The following is a 16,131-nucleotide window of genomic DNA, read 5'->3' on the forward strand; positions in this document are numbered from 1 at the left end:
TGATGGTTTGTCTTGGGGGGATGATTTATTTTGCAGGTATCCTGATTTTAAGTGGATGCGATGTTAGCACAATGAAGTAGGTGTGATTTGTCAGAGGAAATGTTGCTGATCGGACATTCATGTAATTAGCTGTCCCTCAGAGGGTTAAACAGATCTTGAATTAAATGTTCTCCGATCTTTTTATGTTACACGCTTCTGTTCTCAGGGTATAGATTCTGGGTTGCAGAACAATGTCAGCCTTGACCTGATTCTCCCCCAAACCCCTTTACTTCCCTCTTAATAGTGGATGCCAAAGATGTACAGGCCCCACATCCGGCCCACAGGCCCGTCCTGCCCGGCCCTTGAGCTCCCGGCTGGGGAGGCTAGTCCCTGGCCCCTCCCCTGCTGTCTCCCCTCCCCTGCAGCCTCAGCTTGCCACGCCACCAGCGCTCTGGAGGGCAGGGCTGTGAGCTCCTGCTGGGCAGCAAGGCAGTGTGGGTGGCTCTGGACGGTAAGGGGGTGGGGAGTGGGGGGGAGGTTGGATAAGGGACAGGGGATCCCGAGGGGCCTGTCAGGTGGCGGGGGTGTGGATAGAGGTCAGGATACTCAGTGAACAGGGGGATTGGAGAGGGGGTGGGATCCGGAGGTGGGGGGGCGGTTAGAGGTGGGGGGTCCCGGGAGGGGGCAGTCAGGGGACAAGGAGCAGGGGGCGTTGGATGGGTCGGGGATTCTGAGGGGGGCAGTCAGGGGAAGGGAAGTGGGAGGGGGCGGATAGGGGGTGGGGGTCAGGCTGTTTGGACAGGCACAGCCTTCCCTACTCGGCCCTCCATACAGTTTTGCAACCCCGATGTGGCTCTTAGGCCAAAAAGTTTGCCCACCCCTGCCCTAGATAAAGATAATCCAGAATTCCAAACAAGGCTTGACACCGAATGTCCAGGATCTGTGCTAAGTTGGAACGTACCCCAGTGCATGGGGTCTTGCCTACCAGTTTCTGCAGAACTTTCAGCTCTAAAATAGCAATAGGTCTAGTGCTTGTGATTGTGAAGATAACCTTCCAAGTGTGATCCCATTCAGAGTCGTCTTCCCCTGTACACTGCCAAAGCCCAGATTCTTGGCTTCGTCTCTGGGCCTTTGGAGGGAAGGAAGAATTCTGTCACCTGCTACTCAGACTTCACAGCCCAATGTGCAGGAGCAGGTGATTTCCACTCCAGTCTCAGGGTTTGAAAAATCCTTGCTGTGCAGGAAGCTGAGCTCTGAGAAATTCAAGAGGGGTACATATTCGCTCACCATCTGCACTCTCCATCTGCACTACAGAACCATGCGGGTTCAGCTAACGGAGAGCCCCCACCTGTGGCTACAGACAACAGGAAGTCTCGGGACTCACCCCTGAGGTGTGAAATGCCTCCACTCACCTCATTGGGTGTTAACTCGGATGGTTTTCTGTATCTATTTTAGGCCTGCTCTACACAGAGTTTAAAAATGATGAGTTAAACTGGAGCAGCTTGTTGTGTTTAGACCAGGCCTTAACTTTATCCTTCCATCACTTATCTGTCTGGAAATTCAATAGTCTTCACCAGCCCCCTCTCCCACTCAGCCGAATGGTGTGTGCACTGGCAGTGAGGAGGATAATTAATCTGACTAGTGACCTCCTACGTGATTTGTCATGGGCTGATTGCAAATGCAAAACAAATATTAATGACTAACTGTAGGGAACAGATCCTGGAACCCACTCAGCTGATAGACATGTAGGATGCCAGCTCTGTGGCACATGTGCACTTACGGTCCCTCTCTCACCCTATGGAGTGCCTAAGTAAACGAGGTCAGTCTCTACTGATGGACTGAAATAGTTAGCTGTAACACAGCCATTATGCCAGGTTATCTGCGCACCTCCGGAGCGTGTTGTGAGACCAAAGGCCAGTGTTTAAGAGAGATCGATATGCCTGGATAAACTTGCTTCTTAAAGTGGTAGTATTTCCATAAAACATTTCATTTTAGTAACACCTGGGTAACCTGTCTGTTAGGTCTGGATACACACCGCAGTAGGAATGTTTGCTAGCTGATCCCAGCAGTCCTTTATTCATGCTATTTTATATTGCTGATTACTGATGGACATCTGGGTACATATTGGGGAGACGCACCTCTTTCAGTTGTTTGAAAGTAGTATATGGATCTATGAATAAAGTACTATAGCTTGTTGAAGGAACACAGTAAACACTTCTTAAATGTAAACTTCTTCCTGCTTTAAAGATAGCCTTCTTCCTTTAAAACATATCCATAATACTATGTGAATCAGGGACCTGCACATTTTTAGTTTAAAAATAAACTAATATTATTATTATTAAAGAACCAATCATGTGTTTGGTTTTGAACAAGACAGGAAGAGTAAGCCTGGCCTTGAGAAAGTAACTAACAGGCCCATAAAGCATCAGGAAAACCATTAATTCTTTTTTCTTTTTCTTTTTTTTTAATAGAACATTTGTGCTCAGACTGAGCTATGTCAAATTTCAGAGCAAGTTTCTGTGTTCAAATCACAGTACTCTAAAAAGAAGATACTTGTGTGTATTATCTTTTTTATTTTTTTAAAGTAAACATTGTCACAACCTTAACTCCACAGCTCCCAACATTTCAAGTGTTTAAAGCAGGACACAACCCCACGCTGGTTTGTCCCATCTGCCTCTCTATAGATGAAGACAGAGGGGCAGCCGGGCCAAGCCTGAGTGACAGTGCAACCCTTGCACCAGGTCACAATGCCACTCAGTTTGGAGGGCTCTTTCAAATGGGGGCCCCAGGGAAACTGCACCCCACCAGTGGCCTTGATTGTGGGAAATGTTCCCTTCAACTGGGACAAGAGGTTTTGGGGCCGAAATGGGACAGTCCTGTGAAACCTGGGACTGTTGGGAGGTCTGTAACTCTAGTGGTGGGAATGGGGTGGTTGTCTTACCACCTTCTGGATTCCAGCAGTAAGATAGTAGCTCCAACATTTAGTTATGGTGTGCATTAATTTTTCATTTCTGGGAAAGGTTTGCAGAAAGTCACAAATTAATCTTCTAATTGAGGACCTTGGCATTGTGTGGGATGAATGTTTTGTATTAAACAGACTAACTCATTAATTCACTGAAACATTTAAAACCAAACCAGTTAAATCCAGCTGAGCCGAAAGTTCAGACCCATGAGTGCATAGTTTGAAACCTTTTAAGCCTTCTTTTGTTAATATGTATAAAAGTAAGCTCCCTGAAATTGTAAACCACAGTTTATAATTGGTCTTTAGATATTGTTTTCCTTGTAAACAAGGACACGGACATGCAAAAAGCCAGCAAAATAATAAGACGACAATGTAGTGGGTTGTTTGTGTGTAACAGAGAGAATGAAAGAAAGCGGTTATGCTTATAGCAGCAGTATTGTTTTTTCGAGTGATCGTTAAAATTAATACAGATATTTACATAATTGCTATTGTTTAGATCCTTGGGTTTGAGCATTTTAAAATGCAGTCTTCCTACCACACCACCCTGCTGAACCAGACCTGAGCATCAGTTAGTTGCCACAATACTAGTCTACTGAACAGCTTATTTTGTGAAGTCTGCCTGTGCCTGACCTGATGATACATTGCTGGTGTAAACCACTGCCGGCAGAAGGTGGGGCTTAAAAGGCCTGGCCAAAAATTAAGCAAAGCCAAGAATAACTTGCTGAGTAGATTTTCATCTATTCGTAATCTACACCCAGTGTTGATAGCAATTTCACTATGTGCATTTAGAAACCAGTACAGTGAGAAGTCTGTGCAACTCCCTAGTGTGGACGGAGTTATACCAATATAAAAGTGCTTATACAGAGGTAGCAAACTTTAACAATAGAAGCACCTTTATGCTGCAGGGGTCCTACCAATTTTTAACTGTCAGTTTTGAAATTGATGTACAGTAGAACCTCAGAGTTACAAACACCAGAGTTACAAAGCGACCGATCAACCACACACTTCATTTGGAACTGGAAGTACGCAATCAGGCAGCAGCAGAGACAACCCCTCCTCCCCCAAAATGCAAATACAGTACAGTACTGTGTTAAACGTAAACTATTACAAAAATAAAGGGAAGGCAGCATTTTTCTTCTGCATAGTAAAATTCCAAAGCTGTATGAAATCAATGTTCAGTTGTAAACTTTTGAAAGAACCCCCATCATGTTTTGTTCAGAGTTACGAACACTTCAGAGTTATGAACAACCCCCATTCCCGAGGTATTCGTAACTCTGAGGTTCTACTGTAATTGAATTGGTACAACACTATGCAGACAAGCAGTGATTACCCTAATGTATCATCAGCTCTGGTGCAAGAATAATTGATGTGGTGTGAATTTGACTGTTTTGGGCCAGTTTCACCCTGGAGAATTGTGTTTAAAGGAAAACTAATTAAAACTGTTCAAAGGAAAAGTGTTTAAGTACTTGGGAGGTTAAGCAGTGGCGTGTGCTCCCTCACGTATGTATTACGTAGGAATATATTAAACATCAATAGTCAACCTTTATGGAAGTAGAAGTCATTGTTTCATTACCTTCATAACTCTGGTGCTGGTATTTCATTCAGCTAACGTTTCATTGCTACTTTCCATCAACAGGCCAGTGTGCTGTAGGGTAGTATATGTGAAAAAAAGATCCCATTTGAATGCATGACTCAGTCTGAAACATCCAAAGTGGTAGTAAGGTAAGTTCTGTTTTTGTACTGATTTTTTTTTTTAACAGTGGTTGATTCACTATTACGTTAACCAACACGGTTGAAAAATAAAGCTTGCCGAGTTTAATGATAGAATCTGTAGGATACCCCATTTACCTATCACACTGGAAATGCACACAAGATTATTAGCAGATTCTATAAAATGCACAGGAACCACAACCATGCTCTTAACATTTTGATGTAGTCAATACACGACTCAGTTGCATCTGAGACTCTGAATTAAGTCTAGTGTGGTTATCATAGAAATGTAGGGCTGCAAGGGACCTTCAGAGGTCAACTAGTCCAGCCCCTTGTGCTGAGTCAGGCCCAAGTAAGCCGAGACCATCCCTGAGAGGTTTATCTTACCCGTTCTTAAAAACCTCCAGTGATGGGGATTCCACAACCATCCTCGGAAGCCTGTTCAGAGCTTAACAATCAGAGTTAGCAAGTCTTTCTGAATATCTAATCGAAATCATCTTTGCTACAGAGCAAGCTGATTACTTCTTACTCATCCTCAGTGGATATGGGAGAAAGATTGATCACCATCCTCTTTCTAACAGCCCTTAAACATATGTTAAGACTTATCAGGTCCCTCCTCCTCCTCCCCTCAATCTTCTTTTCTCAAGACTAAACATGTCCAGTTTTTAACAACTTTTCCTCATAAATCAGGTTTTCTAAACCCTTTATTGCCCTCTCCTGGACTCTCTCCAATTTATCCACGTCTTTCCTAAAGGGTGGCACCCAGTACTGGACAGAGTGCTCCAGCTGAGGCCTCATCAGTGCTGAGCAGAGTGGTACAATTACCTCCTATGTCTTCCATACAACACTCCTGTTAATACAGCCCAGAATGATATTAGCCTTTTTTGAAACCGTATCACATGTTGACTCATATTCAAATTATGATCCACTATTACCCCCCGATCCTTTTCAGCAGCACTACGACCTAGCCAGTTAGTCCCCATTTTGTAGTTGTGCATTTGGTTTTTCCATCCTAAGTGTAGTGCTTTGCACTTGTCTTTATTGAATTTTATGTAATTGCTCTAAGGAAATTGACTTACCAGTACACTTGATTACATTTGTCTAGTAAAATACCACCATCCTTAATTTCAAGCTAAATTTACACTCTGTTGTCTTATATTAAGTTAATATTTGTCTGAACCAAAACATGACTTTTATGACACCTGAAATCTAGATGTGTCCTCAGCTGTGACCCTAGCAAAGTTTGTTTGGGTAAAATGCTGAAGTACATACAGACACTTTATAAGCATCAAGCAGTGCTATTGATTCCTCTGCAGGTGGGTCAAGCAATTCAGTTTTAGCAAAACAGTGCTGATTACCTGCTCTAAAAGGTGACTGTAAAATGGCACAATGCTATTCTTTGTATGTTTCAATCACTTTGTATCAAATTTACTCAGCTGATAATTAAAAAGGTGATTTTTATCTATCTGCCAACTCTGCAAACATGACCTGGGATCTTTCTGGCTCTTGCATAATCTCCAATAATAGAGATTCTGTAACTAGAACTCGGTTAATAATTCTGCTGAAGATGCACAAACTTGCAGAGACTCCAGATCTGTCTCCCACAGCTGAGTTGGCCCCGCAGAGCCAAACAGGAGTAAGAAATAATGAAAACTTCATGCAGCAAACTGAGTAGGTAGACAAAAAGCAGATCTGGGCAGTAAGAAGGCTCATTTTCACGGTTGTTTTTGACTCAACACTTGCGGCCTTTAACGTTATCTTTTTATAGTTTTGTGGCTATTTTTGTTGTCATTCCTAATTGACTTGACTTAGAAAGGTCATCCTAACCTCACATGTGTCAAATAACAAGGCATCAGAAATTAGGATTGGGAGTAGGTGGCGATTGGAATTCAGGTCTTTGCTGAATAGCAAAACTCTTGGTTACCTAAGTATTCTGCTCACTAGTGCTAATAAAGAACGTGCTGCTCCTTTGCACAGGGAAAGGGCATCCCCAAAAGGTGGGATAGAAACCTCACAAAAACAGGTATTGATAATATGGAATTCACACTATAGAAGCTCAAGATCATAGCATCCATCATGCCTTTTGGACTTCCAGCTTTTCCTACAGCTTTTGCAGAGCACACAGTCAGTTCTGGGGCCAAGTTCAATGCTCACTAACGGTATTTCAGCACTATTTTGTAATCTCAAACCAACCCACAAGTTAGAGTTTCTTATCAGAGTGTTTTAAATTGTGCATGAGAGTTGCTCAGGATAGGACTGGACATCCAGACTCTGTTATATAGCTAGCTTATTTTTCCAAAGGTGTGGAGATTTACTTATTTTTGATGAACTTGCAGAAGTTAAATGCTACTTCTTCAGCTGAACTTTAAATCACGATCCTTCCTCATCCATATCTGAAGCAATTAATTAAAAAAGAAAAGTGAAAGCAGGTTTTGCATAAGTACTAAGAAAATTATTCACCTGATCCCCATGTTTCTGTACATGACATCAGCACAGAAAATCTGATAAGAAAGCTGGTAGACTGCCAGTTCACATTGCTTATAACTGACAGTAATTACTTACTTGGATCTTCTAATAGGATGATAAGTCAGTTTTCAAGATCTACTTTAATTAATGTTTTTATAAATATCTCTGTGTTACTGTAAATCTTGGTAAAGTCTGGCACAAAATCTCTGTGTAGTAGGTTCTATGGGTCAGGCGCTGACTCCATGGGTCATCCGGGGCTGGAGCACCCTTGGGGAATAAATGGTGGGTGCTAAGCACCCACTGGCAGCTCCTCTGTCGGCTCCCCCCCCACTTCCCCAGCGCCTCCTGCCTGCCGGTGGGCCCCGCAGGTCAGTGCCTCCGCCTCCTTCCCCGCGCCTCCCATCCACCACAATCAACTGTTCCATGGCGTGCAGGAGGCTGGGAGAGAGGAGGGAGGAGCGAGGATGCGGCGCGCTCGGAGGAAGGGGCAGAAGTGAGCAGGAAGAAGTGAGATGGGGAGGGATGGGACCTTGGGGGAAGGGGGGAGTGAGGGCGGAGCCTGGGGCAGAGCTGGGAGTTGAGTACCACCGGCACTTTGAAAAGCCAGCGCCTCTGGGTGGTCATATACTTCCAAGTGACTTTGTAATCTGGAAAATACTATTTTATTCTTGTATGCAAAATCTAGATTTTCCCTTGAAAAGAATGGATATTATAATCCATGTAGAAGGCTTTGAAATTCAAATAAGTTGACTTAAGTGTTGTTGATGAGAGAAGTGCTGTAGGTAATAGATTGGAGAGGGGTTAGAGGAGAAATGGGCTGCTTCAGATTGGCTATTCCCCTTCTCATCTGGATCAGTTTTGGCAAATTATTCATGCCGCCAGCTACCGTAGACCATTTTACTGCCTTCGGCAGGTGAGCTCAGGCCTGGAGCATCCGGTGTGCATATTGCAGACTGCACCAGGTCAGAGACAAGATTGTGCCTTAAGACCTGTCCAGCTCTAGCCTTCAGCAGAATATTATCTTGATCTAGAATTACTATACCTTGTGAAGGAAAGACAACACACAGTAAGATTTAAACAAACAATAAAATGCTGTGGTGACATCTCTTTCCTCTCCTTGATCTCCTGCACCCAGGAAAATGACCACGTGTTGTGGAGGCCTTGCACTTCCCCAAAGAACACCTAAATGCCATTAAATAGAGTTGTCTGAACCTTTAAAGCTACAACAGTGCGGCATTCATGGGTCCCATGGGAGAGGGAATCTAAGAGATAAGTGTGTACACTTCAGTTGCTCTCTTGGTGAACCATCTTCCCTTGCAACTCTAGCTGAAGACTAAACAGACCCTGTTAAAACCATGGCAGAGGGGAAAAGCGACACAAGACACTAACAAAGTCGGTGTAGATTTTGTGAACTACTGCAAGGACGGCCAAAGTGCAACACTCTGACTGTAACCCTACCCCTCTGCTCAGCACTGCATCGGACATTTCCACGTGCAAGGCCCCCTCTGGACTTAGTGCACAGTGTAGTCCCCTGCTTTCATGGGCTCCTCTTCTTGCTAGAGATTGATAGGGCAGAGGCAGGAGAGGAGCCTGTATAAAGAAATAGTGGTGATTTGGACCATGATGGAAGCACATGAATTACACTCGGTGGGCAAGCAAACAATAAGCAGCCGGACACAGCCCAAGTCACCCAACCGTGGCCTGGGATCTCAATATTATGACTGTGTATGGCTCACATATCTAATTCTCCCTTCTACACAATCATTTGGACAAAAAGCAAAACAATCAAACTCCTTATCGCCAGCTTCCAAACGTTTTCAATTAAATATTGAAATGATTTATCTTGTGAAGCAATTAAAGTACCATAACAATTACAATCAGAATGTAAAGTGTATGTGTTCTGTCTAGTGCAAAGCTTAGTAACTCTTCTCTCTTCTCTTCCTCAGGTTCAATGGCAAATGTAAACATTTGTCAACACTTGAAAAATATTCCATTGGACAACATGGATTTGCTGGAATCTAGAGTTCAGAACACTTGCAAAGATCAGCGCTTTATTTTTTAAAGCATTAATTACCTGGATTGGTTGCAGCGATGGCTAGCAAAAGAAAATCCACAACTCCTTGCATGATACCGGTAAAAACAATGGTGCTGCAGGAGATGGAATCAGATGCTGTGGAAAATGATCATGAAGGAACTCAACAGCACATGCCTCCTGAACCACCGGCAGCTGGTGATGCTGTTATTAACAATAGCAGCAATAATGCAACATTGTCTAATGGGCATCGCAGTATTATGGACGGTGATACTTACTTGTGTAAGTATTGCGATTTTGGATCGCAAGATGTTAATCATTTCTTTGGACACATGGATTCTGAGCACTTAGACTTCAGCAAAGACCCCTCGTTTGTATGTGTTGAGTGCAGTTTTCTGGCACAAAGCCACAAAGGGCTTTTGCATCACAATGCGGAGTGCCACGGTGGTGAAACTAGCTTCCTCTGGAATGTGGCTAAGCAGGATAATCACACGACAGTGGAGCAAAGTATCTCTGATGCCACCAGCAACCAAGACCTTTCAGGAGAATTCTGTGAGGAGGGGGTAGATGGTCAAGCTGAAATCATCATCACCAAAACTCCCATTATGAAGATAATGAAAGGTAAGCCTGAGGCCAAAAAAATTCACATGCTAAAGGAGAATGTATCAAATCAGCCAGGCGATGATTTGGCGATGAAAGATGGTGACCATTCATTCACCAATGGGTCTTTGCCAGCCAGCCGGTCAACAGCCAGCTCAGCAAAATCATCTCACATAGTCAATGGCTCCATATTGGGAAACGTGCCTGTTTTGCAGGCAGGCGTTGCGCAACTTGTGTCATTGCAGCAGCAGCAGCCGCAGCTGCACCAGGACCTACCCACGTCCAAATCCCTTCCTAAAGTGATGATTCCTCTGAGCAGCATTCCCACGTACAATGCAGCCATGGACTCCAACAGCTTCCTGAAAAACTCCTTCCATAAGTTTCCCTACCCTACAAAAGCTGAGCTTTGCTATTTGACTGTCGTGACCAAGTACCCAGAAGAGCAGCTTAAGATCTGGTTTACTGCCCAGAGGTTGAAACAAGGCATTAGCTGGTCCCCAGAGGAGATAGAAGATGCACGGAAAAAAATGTTCAACACAGTTATTCAGTCTGTACCGCAGCCCACTATCACAGTTTTAAATACACCTCTAGTTGCAAATGCCAGCAATGTCCAGCATCTCATTCAGGCAACTCTACCTGGTCACATGGTCGGGCAACCAGAAGGAACGGGAGGGTTACTCGTTACACAACCAATAATGACAAATGGATTAAAAGGAAGCAGCTCATCTCTCACGTTAGCAGTGACATCTATTCCCAAGCTCCAACCCATTACGCAACACAACAATGCGTGTTCGAGCAGCGCATCAGCTGTGAAGGTGGTCAACACAGCTCAGTCTCTGCTGACTGCATGCCCAAGCATATCTTCACAAGCTTTCATGGATCCCAGCATCTACAAAAATAAGAAGTCCCATGAGCAGCTGTCTGCACTGAAAGGCAGCTTCTGCAGGAATCAGTTCCCTGGCCACGCTGAAGTTGAGCGTCTGACCAAAATTACAGGCCTTACAACTAGGGAGGTTCGAAAGTGGTTTAGTGATAGGAGATATCATTTCAGGAATATGAAAGGCAGTAGAGCCATGTTTGCTGGAGATAATACAATAATTATTGACTCCATGCCTGACATTACCTTCACTGTGTCACCAAAAGAGATTGACTTAACCTCTACGACAGCAGCGATGCCTGTGGCTCATCACCAAACAAGGCGACAGTCCTGGCATCAAACGCCCGACTTCACCCCAACGAAATACAAAGAGAGAGCACCAGACCAGCTCAAGGCTTTGGAAGGCAGTTTTGCACAAAACCCTTTTCCTCCAGAGGAAGAAGTGGACCGTTTGAGGAGTGAAACAAAAATGACCAGGAGAGAAATTGATAGCTGGTTTTCAGAGAGGAGGAAAAAAAAGGTGATGGAGGAAAATAAAAAAGCAGAAGAAATGGTCCAGCAAGAGGAGGAGGATGCTGACAATAATTGTGGAGAAGAGGAAGACTCCTCAGATGAACTGAGGGTCTCAAGTGAAAATGGTTCATTAGACACCCCAAGCAACAATCAAACTTCACTGGAGCGGAAAGTTAGTCCTATTAAAATCAATCTGAAGAAGCTTAGAGTGACTGAGTCAAATGGCAAAAATGAGTTGCCAGAGGTATGTGCAAATGATCCAGGGGACAACTGTTCTAGCAGGCCACCTACCCCTGCAAAAACCAAACTGAACTTTAAAAAAACAGCCCAACAGCGGCATTTGCTTAAACAAATGTTCGTAAAGACACAGCGACCAACAAATCAAGAATACGACGCCATAGTTGCTCAGACAGGTCTGCCCCGGGCTGAGATAATTCGCTGGTTTGGGGATAGCCGGTACGGTTTAAAAAATGGCCAGCTGAAATGGTATGAGAACTACAGGCGGGGTATCTTCCCTCCAGGTTTAGCGGTGATCAGCCCAGCTAGCAAAGAGATCCTAGAGGACTATTACAAAAAGCACAAGCTGCTGTATGAAGATGACCTTCAGAGCTTGTGTGAGAGAACTCAACTGAATTCACAGCAGGTTAGGGTGTGGTTTGCTGTAAAGGCAGACGAAGAAACCCGGGCCGTGTCTGACACGGGAAGCGAAGATCGATACTCGGGCACGGGCGAACAAGCAGGAAGCCAAAAAGGGACATGCGATGCCAGTTCGGAGGTATCTGAGAATAGCGAATCTTGGGAGCCCAGTGGCCAGGAAGGCCATTCGGAACCCTTTGATACATTTAGCCAGCAACCTGCAGTTCAGCTTGGTAAGAAACTGATTTGATGTTTTGGCTGCTTTGGGTAGCTTACCTGTTGTAAATAGGCTCATTCCAGCACCAAGAAGCGAAGTCAGAATGACACTAAACATTGACTGACTAGCAGTTGACACTTGTGGAGTTTAATGCCCAAGATTTATTGTTACAGATCTACTTGGTGGCAGAGCTGATCTGGAGGGGTTGAAAAAAGCCAGGGGATGGTTATGGTTAAACTGATTCAGAAAAGAATGTTGTGGGTGGTGGGGCAAAGGGTGCAACCCTTGGTACCCCTCTAGTCATGCTTGTGTTTTATGTAGCTCCCAGAGTTCAGACAGCAGCACTGCTCCGCGAGAGGAGTAGGCGGAGTCGATGGGGGAGCCTGCCTGCCGCGTGTGGACCCGCAGTAAGTACCTTTAAGTTCGAACTAAGATACTTCGACTTCAGCTACGTTATTCATGTAGCTGAAGTTGCGTATCTTAGTTCGAACTGGGGGCTTAGTGTGGACCAGCCCTTACCGGAGGATCAACGGTTGATTTAGCGGGTCTAGTGAAGACCCGCTAAATCACCGCAGATCACTGTCCCGTCAACTCCTGTACTCCACCAGATTGAGATGAGTCAGGGGAGTTGACGGGAGAACATCTCCCATCAACATCGCATAGTGTGGACCTTGCGGTAAGTAGAGCTAAGCTATGTCGACTTGAGTTGCGGTGTTCACGTAACTCAAATTGCATAGCTTAGATCGACTTTTCCCTGTAATGTAGACACATTACCTTCATGTTGGTGCACATAACAAAATTCATGTGGCAGGGTGGGGCCGAGGGGTTTGGAGTGTGGGAGGAGGCTCAGATGCAGGGGGTGAAGGGGGTGCAGGCTCTGGGGTGGGGCTGTGAGCTTCAGGATGCAGGAGAGGGCTCAGGATTGGGGCAAAGGGTTGGGGTCCGGGGGTGCTGGCTCTGGGGTGGGGCCTGGGATGACGGGTTTGGGGTGCAGGCTGCCCAGGGACTGTGGTGGGGAGAGAGGATTCACCCCAGCCCTCTGGCCGCAGCAGCTCTGGCTGGGGGAGAGGTGCCTCTCCTCGGCTGCGGCAGTTCTGGCTGGGCTGGGCTGAGGGAGGGGCTCCTCTCCCCGGCAGCTCTGGTGGGCCTGGGCACGTCCAGGGCAGGTCCATGCTGGGGCCGATGGCGAGAGGCGCCTCTCCCCGCTGCAGCCCTGAACCCCTACACAGAGCTTAATAGGCAGTTGCGTGGCCACACGGCTGCTTACAGGGAACTTCGGTGCTGAAAGCCATTGAACCAAACTGTAAACCCTGTATATAATGGAAACCACTTCCAGCCAGGGGATGCTGCAGCACCCCCAGTACCAGCACCTATGGGGCCATCCTCCATCTTGTTAGATTCCTGGAACAGGGTGGTCCAGAGGACGACTTGCTTAACTACAACAAACTTCTGCCATAGGAGGTGGCATTCTGCCAACAGCCACAGCTGCCTGGGTGTAGCTACTGCTTCCTTCCTGCCCCCATGCAATTGCTAGCCTTCACGCTAGCCCTGTTCCTTCCTCCTCACAGCAGGGTCCTGTTCTGTAGCTTCACTTTATGATGCAACCAGCTGTTGCTCAAAGAAAACTCTTCCAGCAGAAGAGGCCCCAGCGTTACGTGCGGATTTTGTAAGCATGTGACGTGTATTCTGACGCTTGTGTATGTTGTCTCTTTCAGAAACAGATTGACCTTAAACTGCCTGCTCTGAAGGATCTGCGATTACATTTGAGAAGATTGTAAATCCATGGGCCTGATACGAATCTCAGTAGCAGGGAGTGGTGTAAAAGCACTGCTATAATGAGACCTTTCAGTACAGCACATCAGAGAGGGAGAGCAAGAGAATCGGGCTCTTCATGCAATGCCATCTGCAGCCTAATCTAGAATCTTACTCACCAGCTGGCCAGAGTAGGGCATCAGTAAGATCTTCTCACTCTTGTGACGTAGGATGCTGTTTCCTTTCCAGTGGATAAACTTTCAGATTTCATATTCATATAATGGAACCAACTTTTGACATACAGACAGCCGCCTCGACAAGCATAATTAATTTTGGACATTGATTGTGTAAATGTATTTTTTGCATAGAAATGGACTATCATGGCACAATACATTTTTATCTTCAGCTGTTTGTAACGTGTTTGTTCTCTAACGGTTGGCAATGTTGCATATGTCCCCGACTCTTGGGTCCCTAGATCAGGGATTGGAGGATACCATCATGAGTGTCAGTATGTGTGTCAGAGCAAGAGAGAAGATCTGAGAAGCAACATGCCAGTCTTCGTATCAAGAACAGGATGAATTCAGTGGGGTGGATGTAGATTTCTTTCCCTGGGGATGGGGGTGGAATAAGCTATTGTACACCCTCCAATATCCAGTGGGGGGTTGGGATCCTGCAAAGGTCAGGAGATAGAATTGGCTATAATCTGTCCCCCTACTGCCTGGAGTAATTTTATTTCTTTTATGCTAGGCGGTGGAATGTAGCACAGCCCATTACTCTCCAAGCCTCACATTAATTACTGAGAACTAGCACTTAATGTTTCCATCCTGCCCTGGAATCCCTTTCATTGTTTATAGAGGACAAACTGTTCTTCAGAGAACAAATACAGACAAAAATTTGGCTTTCTGCTAACGTTTCAAGTCATCGTTGTCTAGTAGGACTCTATTAGGCAGGCAACCAGTTTTCTAGACAGGAAGCTTGCTTGTTACAACACTAGTTGAATTAGATTCCTTCTCTTGTCCCACTGTGCTAATGCTATTAACCTATACTTATTGGTCCAGGTCACCTTACCTAGTTCTCCAACTGTAGTCCTGTCTTTCTGTGAGCTAGACAATAAATATGTTGCAAACTAGTTTTTAGTTATCTGGTATATTAAGTGCTCACTTAATCATATACCTTTTTAATATGTATATGTCTACAATGTCTTGGGCTATTACTGCTTTAAAGCAGCTTCTTTATTATTTTTGATTCTAGTGTAATTTTTCTTAATGTGGAAGGCTTTATTCTCAGTGGTAGGAGGTATTTATTAAATGGGTGAGTTTCAAGCTCTAAGTGACCTGATCTAGTGTAAGTTTATAAAGAGAGGATGGTCTTTTTAAATCTCTCCCGGCGTCTCTTCCAAAGGTAGCATTTGATTTCTACCTTAAGTCATCTTCTTGAATAGTATTCCCCTTTCCTCATGTCCGTATTTAGAAGGCCTTACTATTCAATAATTAAGAGGAGTAGCTCTCTTTAGTCATAGCATCATTTGGGAATGAAAGGACTCTAGCAGGACACCTACGCCAGTTAGTTCAGTCTGTGGCAGTTCAGAGAACCATGCTGATAGAACAGCATTTCTCCTTATGCAGAAGACAACATTGCAACTATACAGGTCACACTAAACCTTTGTTAGAGGCATACCAGCAACAATAATCAGCCTCTCAATGGTGTGAGCTCAACATTTGCATGGCTGAGCCCCTACGTTCTTGCTCCCGAGATGTCAGTTCCACAATGGCTGCTGGAGTCCCTGCAACTGTCATCTTGTATACCCTGAAACAGCAAGGGACAGGAGGGAGAAGGACTAGAAACGTCTAGCAGTGACAATTACTCTTGATGCTACTGGTGGGAATCTGGTGACCCAAGAGTATGGCTGCATGTACAGTGTTAACTAAAGAGAACAAATACAGGTAAGTCATTTACTCTCTAGTGTCTATATACGTGCAGGAGTATTTAAAGATGCACATGTACTGTTCAAATGTGCAATTTTTACTGCATAAGATGTACATTCAAAATGTACACTTTACTGAGTGCTATATAAAGATGTTGGAAACACAGTTTGCCCCTTCAAGGTGACTTTGTTGGCATACACTTAGAAAGAGCCACCTCCAGGCCACTGAAGGAAATGTTCAACCATCACCCTGTGAATGGGTTTCTAAAATCTTTCTTTCCAGCCACTGGCTGAATTTTTTTGCAGCTGGATTTTAGTCTGCCAGTAGCCCAGAAAATAAAAGGAAACGTCTAATCAGCTGAAGGGAATTTGGTCGTGGTGTACCCAGAAAACCCAGCCTTGAAGGGTTAAAGCTGCTAAATGCTCGTTTGTGGATATGTAAAGACATCAGGCTATTAGTCCC

The 16,131-nt window shown here is 44.9% G+C and overlaps 1 protein-coding gene across 5 annotated transcripts in view; it reads left to right on the top strand.

Annotated features, from left to right (window-relative positions):
• ZHX3 (zinc fingers and homeoboxes 3) overlaps positions 1 to 15,834 on the top strand; it is a 61,419-nt gene extending 45,585 nt beyond the window's left edge. For 4 of the 5 annotated variants that reach the window (XM_034788000.1, XM_034787999.1, XM_034788002.1 and 1 more), the window contains 3 exons: positions 4,578 to 4,663; positions 9,064 to 12,008; positions 13,708 to 15,834. In XM_034788000.1, coding sequence (XP_034643891.1) covers positions 9,209 to 12,008; positions 13,708 to 13,718 — 2,811 coding nt within the window. In that variant the 5' untranslated portion in view covers positions 4,578 to 4,663; positions 9,064 to 9,208 and the 3' untranslated portion in view covers positions 13,719 to 15,834. The remainder of the gene's footprint in view (positions 1 to 4,577; positions 4,664 to 9,063; positions 12,009 to 13,707) is intronic. The other variant, XM_034788003.1, reaches the window with a different exon arrangement.
• The last annotated feature ends 297 nt before the right edge of the window (positions 15,835 to 16,131 follow it).

Source organism: Trachemys scripta, chromosome 12 (genome assembly GCF_013100865.1).
Source record: "Trachemys scripta elegans isolate TJP31775 chromosome 12, CAS_Tse_1.0, whole genome shotgun sequence".
Taxonomy (NCBI): Eukaryota; Metazoa; Chordata; order Testudines; family Emydidae; genus Trachemys; species Trachemys scripta.